At 37.2% G+C, this 7,939-nt stretch overlaps 1 protein-coding gene across 4 annotated transcripts; it reads left to right on the forward strand.

The window, feature by feature from the left end:
* The first annotated feature begins 1,204 nt into the window (after positions 1-1,204).
* LOC103697174 (cysteine-rich receptor-like protein kinase 6) lies at positions 1,205-6,543 on the forward strand. 4 transcript variants are annotated; one of them, XM_039125884.1, is made up of 7 exons: positions 1,205-2,471; positions 3,955-4,080; positions 4,627-4,757; positions 4,927-5,137; positions 5,424-5,661; positions 5,773-5,923; positions 5,994-6,543. In XM_039125884.1, exons 1-7 carry the CDS (start codon positions 1,658-1,660, stop codon positions 6,342-6,344), a joined length of 2,022 nt encoding a protein of 673 aa, XP_038981812.1. In that variant the 5' UTR covers positions 1,205-1,657; the 3' UTR covers positions 6,345-6,543. The 4 variants fall into 4 exon arrangements, with proteins under 4 accessions (XP_038981812.1, XP_017696103.3, XP_038981813.1 ...); XM_017840614.3 differs by having other exon boundaries at positions 1,206-2,471; positions 4,624-4,757; XM_039125885.1 differs by lacking the exon at positions 3,955-4,080 and having other exon boundaries at positions 1,208-2,471; positions 4,624-4,757.
* The last annotated feature ends 1,396 nt before the right edge of the window (positions 6,544-7,939 follow it).

Here is a 7,939-nt window from a genome sequence, read left to right on the forward strand (position 1 = left end):
TTGCTCTCTCCTTTTTATAGAGGAAGTATATTGAAATCTCATTCAATGACATTCATTATAATGAAACCTCTCTTATTTATGTCTCTTCATATACTAACGTTTAGTCTATCATATTCATTCCATTGTAATGAATGAAAAATTAATCAAATTTAGTAACATTCATCCAATGAATAGTAAGAGACTATTCATAATAGAAATCTCATTGAATGACATTCATTATAATGAAACCTCTCTTATTCATGTCTCTTCATATACTAACGTTTAGTCTATTATATTCATTCCATTGTAATGAATGAGAAATTAATCAAATTTAGTAACATTCATCTAATGAATAGTAAGATACTATTCATAATATGACCCTTCATATTACAACCTTTTGGATGCCAATTAGTAAGAGAATGAGCATGTTGCGTGGGACCCATTAGAGATATTCTTTTCTCTGGTAAGCCAAAATCTGATTTGGTTTGGCAACTGCAATTATGCCTATTTGCAAACTACAGTCTCACCCAAAGAATAGAACATATAGTGAGTATCCCTTATCACATTATATTTCTATATAATTTTCTTCATCAACTAATATTCCATATGAACTACTGAATTGATATGGACCACCACGAGACAGTCTATTAGTAATTCACTTGTGTGTTCTTTTATTAAATTAAATTAGACAATTTCTCAAAATTGTACCTGTTGGGTTTCAAATTCAATTATAAGAAACACAGTCTTAAACATTCTTTCCTTCCTAAGGAACGATGAATCCCTTTTTTGGATGTTCATGACTCTTCACAAATCTCCATATTTTATTTATGCAACCCAATATGTCCGTATATAGTTTTTTACTAGACATCAATAGTTGACAAATGTCAAAGTTACACAAAAAAAAAAGATTATGTAACATCCTTAGGTCATTAAAGAATTATGAACATGTGACTAGAACCACTCTTTCATTCTGACTGATTTTATGGTCCAAGAGTGTTCTAATACTTGGTCCTGTTCAGTATTTGTCATCTTACAAATACCCATAGGTTTACTAAGAATCTCTATTCTGATGATTGAAACATATCATCCTATCACATATCGTAGTACAACATGTGACAACCATAATATAAATATATTTACCCAATATATATTTATTTAGGTTGTGAACTATTTTAGATTACAAGAAAATTGGAGTATCATATCTCTCTGTATTAATCTTTATTATTACATGATCTCCATACAATATAATCATGGACAAATTTTATCATCATATAATAAAATTAATTTATCCACAATATGTATGTAACAGAACTTTATTAATATAATATTGGCTTTGTTGGGCACATTAACTCTTTCAGTCTTAACACCTATTGACCGAATCCATGTAGCCATGCCACTGGACTGAACCCTAATTCGCCATAATCTAACTGGTCATATTGGGCCAACGCTGCCTCACAATCGCATCCTCGGAGGCATGGTAAATCGCAAAATAAAACGACGACCAAGTCGACCGCTGCTGCTCTTGGTCGTTTCTCGTTCCCAAGGCATTTCCAGCTTCCTCCGAACGGGTCGCCTACCAGTTTCCTCTAGCTCGCACGCTGTTTCCACAGCCAGGCATACCTAACACCTTTGCTCTGTCGTGGTCAGAAGCACTGGGTTCCGGCTGTAGCCGTAGTCCATGGTATCATTTCGCCATGTTTCCTTCCCTTTCTTCCTATGCCTTCTCTTCCTCATATTCCTTTCCCCTCCCACTGCCGGCGATCCCACCAACACACAGTGTGGCAGCACCGGCAACTACACCGCCAACAGCACTTATGAGACCAACCTCAACCTCCTCCTCCGTTCCCTCGCCTCCAACACTTCTCTCTCCGGTGGCTTCCTCAACGCCACCGTCGGCCAGAGCCGCGAACAAATCTACGGCCTCGCCATGTGCCGCGGCGACACCAACGCCTCGGTCTGTCGCTCCTGCCTCAGCGACGCAATCCAAGACGCCCCCCGACTCTGCCCGTACAACCAAGGCGCCATCGTACACTACGATGACTGCCTCCTTCGCTACTCCAACCTGCGCTTCTTCTCGACCATCGACACCTCGATGCGGGATGTCCAGTCGAACGTCAACAACATGACCGACCCCAGCCGGTTCGACAAGATTGTGGACGAGCTTATGAGCGCGCTCACCGATTGGGCTGTCTCCAACTCGACGAGGAGGTTCGCCACCGGGCAGATGGTGAATTCCACCAAGGCTCCTTTTCCTGAGATATATGGTATGGTGCAGTGCACACAGGACCTGTCGCCGAGCCAGTGCCAGCAGTGCCTCCAAAATATCCTTGAGCCAAGACCGACACAGCTACGGGGGAAGGAGGGAGGGAGGGTGTTCACAGCGAGCTGCTATTTTAGGTACGAGATATACAAGATCTTCGACGGGGAACCGTCGCTAAGACTTGGGGGGCCGATGGAGAACGCACCACCTACCAAAACACCTGGGGAAGAAGGTAAGGGGAGTAGCCGACGGGTACTAGTGAACTAGGGAAACTAGTTTATCGACGGTGACTTAATAGGGAATAGATGAGTCCTTCCTGCTCTGTTTGATATCCAATTTGAGTTTTATGGCTGCATTTCCTTTTTGTTTTTTTGGCTAAACGCATGTTTCTACATAATTTAGTTGAGAAGTGGTGGATGATTTAAAGTAGGTTTTTTTTGCATGTATACTCTTTAAAATATATAAAATTATATGAATATTTTCATAAAATTGCTATTTATATGTATATCCTTATAAAATACTTATTTTGCATGTATATCATTTTTTTTACTTTTTTTGACTAATCGATCCAACTGAATCATAAAAGACTTGACAAATTTCAACCGAGTTTTAAATTTGTTAATAGATTTTTTTTTGAATATATATCCTTCTAAATAAGAAAAATTGTATGAATACACTCGTAAAGTTATTATTTATGTGTATACCCTTACGTCTTTTTTTTGTATATCTATCCATAAGGATATTTCAATCATTTTAATTTCAAGCCATTTATTTTACAAGTAAATAGTAATTTTACAAGGGTACTTATATAATTTCGTATATATTGGAGGGTATACATACAAAAAATCCTTTAAAGTAACAGCAAAGATCTAACTCTTCCTTATTGGCCTCTAGTTTAAAAAAAAAAGAAAAAGAAAGCAATATTATATAAGCAACAGAGTGAGGCACTAATGCTTGGTGCTGTAATATACGAGGGTTATTTCCACAAACCAGCCAAAGTAGAGAACCTTTTTTTTAATTTAAGGGTTTGCCGGCTAGCACCAGTATATCATTGTTTGATCAAAGGTTGTTTGCACTATCATAATTGCACCAAATTAGCATTCCATAGGATCACATGCTGATTACTTACCCGGGAGCATGAAAAGTTTGCACATGGATTCCTTTAAATGGCAATCCATTTTGGAACCCTAGTTCTACTTCACACCTAATTCACTTAAGTTGAGATCCTCTGCGATGTATTTTTTGCATCAGAGAGAACTGTACAACCCTCAATCACCGCCATGTCATTCGATTATGGAGACCGACAGTTATTTAGCATCCAATAGTGATGTACGACATTTGGAATGCAACATGATGCCGTATTTGATAGTTGTATGTCTCTACGATCAAATGACATGGCAATGATCGAGGACTATACAACCCTCTATGGTGTAAAACATTCACGATAAAGTATCCAAACTCAATCCACTTATCCGAGACACTCTAGTCAACAAGCCTACCAGACAACAATCATAAAGTTTATAGATAAAATACTAATAAAAGCTTTCCCACAATATGACCGGCCTCAATTGCCATACATGCCACAAACATTTATAACATACAATAAAGATGCACTAATATGATGTATGTCTTAACCGATTGCTCCATGTCTTGTTATCGTCAATGTGCCATGTTGATACAGAAATGCAGATGAAAGTGGTCATTTATCAATGCAGGAAAGAAGAAAAAGGCCATCGGTATGGTCCTTGCTATTGCTATACCTCTAGTAACTGCATTCGTGTTGATCTCCATAATTTGCATTTGCTTCTCGAGGAGGAGGAAGCCATCTGTAAATTTACCATGTAGGTAACCCATGAATTAAACGTTTTCTGTTGTTTCACAAAATATCCAGCTCTTTTCTTTACATTTTTGTTGGAGAGCTTGAGCAAGTTCTACCAAGAGGGAAAAAGGATGAAATCTAAGGTGAAGTTACTACAGAAGTTATGACCAGAAAGGTGTAATGTAAACAATAAAAAGTGCGCATTGCTTGATTATTTATTTATTTTTTTCACGTATATATATAACAAAAAGTGTGCATTGCTATAGAAGTTATGACAAGAAAGATGAATTGTAAACAATAAAAAGTACGCATTGCTTGATTATTTGATTATTTATTTCAATGGCCTTTAATAAGCCTATAAAAACTAGGTCCAGCAGTCCACAAATCGCCGCCTTCAGAGGCAACGGACCTATATATTGGTCTTGATTTAGAGTTGACTTGGTTTAATTAAGCAACATCATTTTCCGAATTTTTTTTCTGGTCCAATTATCTCATCTTGTTATCATTATTTGTAAGATTTAAAAGAAATTTTTGACAATAGTTTCAAAATTCCATGCACTTTCAGTAGATGGGAGTAGGCCGGAGGAAATTGCAAGTTTCGAGTCCCTATTAGTTGATATATCTACACTACGAATTGCAACAGCTAACTTCTCTGAAGAGAACAAACTTGGTGAAGGTGGCTTTGGTGCAGTTTACAAGGTATCATGGTAGTCTATTGCGTCAACTTCTCTATATCTAATCTTAATAGAATTGTACTCCAATATAAAAATTTATCATACGTAATCTTCTTGATCCAAATCAGTTCTATATTTATCTTTAATTTCTTCTAGTTCTATATAATTCCAGTTAACCTTATAATTCTGTATAGGGACAACTACCTGATGGACGAGAAATAGCAGTGAAGAGGTTATCAGCTGGTTCATCACAAGGATTCAGAGAGCTGAGAAATGAGCTAGTTTTAGTTGCAAAACTCCAGCACAGGAATCTTGTAAAGCTTCTGGGTGTTTGCTTGGAAAAACAAGAGAAGTTGCTTGTTTATGAATATGTGCCTAACAGGAGCCTGGACACCATTCTTTTTGGTATAATTTCTTCATCCACTCAAAACTGACTATCTTTAGAAACGTATGTAGTGACCATAATATAGTTGAACTATAACTTAATACTGAACCTCCAACTTTGGTGTTTGTTTAAGTGTAGGCTCTCATCTTCCAACTAAATCTAGTTGTGTTTCTAGTGTAACCCTTTTGGTAGTGCAGAAGAAACAAATGTCTGACCATCTTATGTTCAAGCCCTCTTTGGACTTACTCTAATATGTATTGCCTTAATTGACCATCCTTAATTGATTATCAAGTTTGTATGACATAGATCCTGAGAAGCGTGAACAGCTAAACTGGGAGAAAAGGAACAAGATCATTGGCGGGATTGCTCAAGGCCTACAGTACCTGCATGAAGAATCTCAATTAAAAATTATACATCGGGATTTAAAAGCCAGCAATATCTTATTAGATGCAGATTTGAACCCAAAGATTTCAGACTTTGGTTTGGCTAGGCTTTTTGGTGGAGACCAAAGTCACTGCACCACGAACCAAGTTGTTGGAACATTGTAAGTAGAAATCTTGAATAACCTATGCATTCTGTATCTAAAAGAATTACCTATGCATTCCAGTGATGGTTGATTAAAGAGTATTTTAATAATATACTCATCTTATTACAGTGGGTATATGGCACCGGAGTATGTCTTGCATGGGCAGTTTTCTATCAAGTCAGATGTATACAGCTTTGGTGTTTTGGTTTTAGAGATCGTGACAGGCAGAAAAAATAGTGATTGTTCTAATACTGAATATGTTGAAGATACAGTGAGCTATGTGAGTTTTCAATTGCATAAATACAACTGTTGTTCTGTCCTAGAAAATTGAATAAATTCATTTCATGCAGGTCTGGGAGCGGTGGGTCAAAGGAACAATTTTGGAGATATTGGACCCATCTTTAGGCAACCATTACCCAAGAGGTGAAGTGTTAAGATGTGTTCAGATTGGCCTATTGTGTGTCCAGAAAAATCCATATGATAGACCCAACATGTTACAAGTTGTTGTGATGCTCAGCAGTATCTCTATGTCTCTCCCGATTCCTTCTATACCAGCATTTTGCACCGGAAAGAGTGGCATTGATTCATATGCTTATTCAAATGAAGTCGATTTATCTGGAGGTACGCATGACAAATCTTCAAGCAAGTTAATACCAGTGTCATCAAATGAGGTGTCGATTACAGAACTTGAACCTAGATAAATGTATGAAGGTAAGCAGAAGAAGGTTGATGAATATCTTGAACAATTATTGTCTTTCTTCATAATTATAAAGATTTTTCATCATGGATGTAACACTTGCATTTTTTATCAGACCCTCGGAAACACTGGAAATCCAGTGTGTGTGCCTCATGTCTGCCCATTCTCTTACAAGACAATCTATTACTTGATTTCCTTTATTACCATGTTTACTTATCTTCCAGAATTTAATCAAAGTTCAAGAAAATGATGTATAGAGAATGAGGACATAAACCTAACCTCAAGCAAAATTACCAAAGAATGGTAGTGGATACACAATTGCAAATCCAAATAGACAAGAGAAGGAAAGTGCATAAAAGCAAAGATGATCTTTGCTCTAATTAGGTTGGGCAATTAGAAGTATGAACTACAGCAACCTAAGAGCCGAGGAAAGAGACCAGAGAAAAATGTCTTTTGTCCTGATAGAACTGGTATTATTACTAATCACTTGCCATGATAAGAGGACTTGAAGAAACTCTGATCACTCTGTTTTAGAAGAACTAACAATCCCTCATAATTTTATAGCATTTTGTCACCTTGTTAGCACCAAAAAATAAAGGTACCAAGACAAATTTTACTATCACATAATAAACATCTTAAAAGTTAGTAAATTTAAGAAACTGTAATCTAATGGAAAAAATTATAAACATCATAAGCAATTCAGTCATATTGGCCTAGTCAACAATCTGTAAGGTGTGCAAGGAACAAGCACATTATTTTTGCAAGAAGTTTATGAATTTGTTCTGTATTCCGATGATTCCATTATGAGAAGCTCATCCTTTGACACCATGTCTCTAGGTATGTCATGCTTTAAACCTTAGTGGCCAAAATAGGGAGCAGATGCAGAAATGGATACAAGGAAATGAATTTTAAAAAAAATGAAGGAAATACTTAGGAAGTGAGTACCCATTCGAGTTTCTGGGGAATTTATGAAGCAGGGAAGTAACCCTCAGTAGAAATTTCCCTGTTTAAATTTTTGACCTACATTGTGGTGGTAGATGACCTACATTGTGGACCTTACATGGTCCGAGTGGCCGACCGTGTTTGGCCGACCAACTCTACTGGCTTTGGATTTGATTGGGTTAGTAGATGTAGACACCGACGGTGAAGGACCAATTATCTGTTCAGTGGGTCCCAGTGGATCAATAATAGACACAGATTTCGGTAGAGATATTTCTCATTCCGGTTCCCAAAAAATAAAAGATAAAATTATTTGATATTGGATGCGAGGAACCAAAAACGACTTGTGTGGACCGCACCTTATAAGCTATTAACCATTAAAGTTCTCATTGACCAATACTTTTGTAGGATTAATCTCACCAGAAACCTCAGAAAATCTACAAGTCCCCAAACATAGGATGATGGAAACCAACAACGAGTTCAGCGGACTGCGCCTTAGGGGCTATTGTCCGCCAAAATTTTTCTGGACCAATGCCTTAAGATGGTGGCCGTTAATCCGTAATCGTCTTGGAGACCTCTCGCGTTATCGAAAATAATTTATTGAGAGAAATGTTATCCAAATTAATAACAGAAACTTAAACCACCATTAGTTGATCATTA

The sequence above is a fragment of the Phoenix dactylifera genome, chromosome 4 (assembly GCF_009389715.1).
Source record: "Phoenix dactylifera cultivar Barhee BC4 chromosome 4, palm_55x_up_171113_PBpolish2nd_filt_p, whole genome shotgun sequence".
Classification (NCBI taxonomy): Eukaryota; Viridiplantae; Streptophyta; class Magnoliopsida; order Arecales; family Arecaceae; genus Phoenix; species Phoenix dactylifera.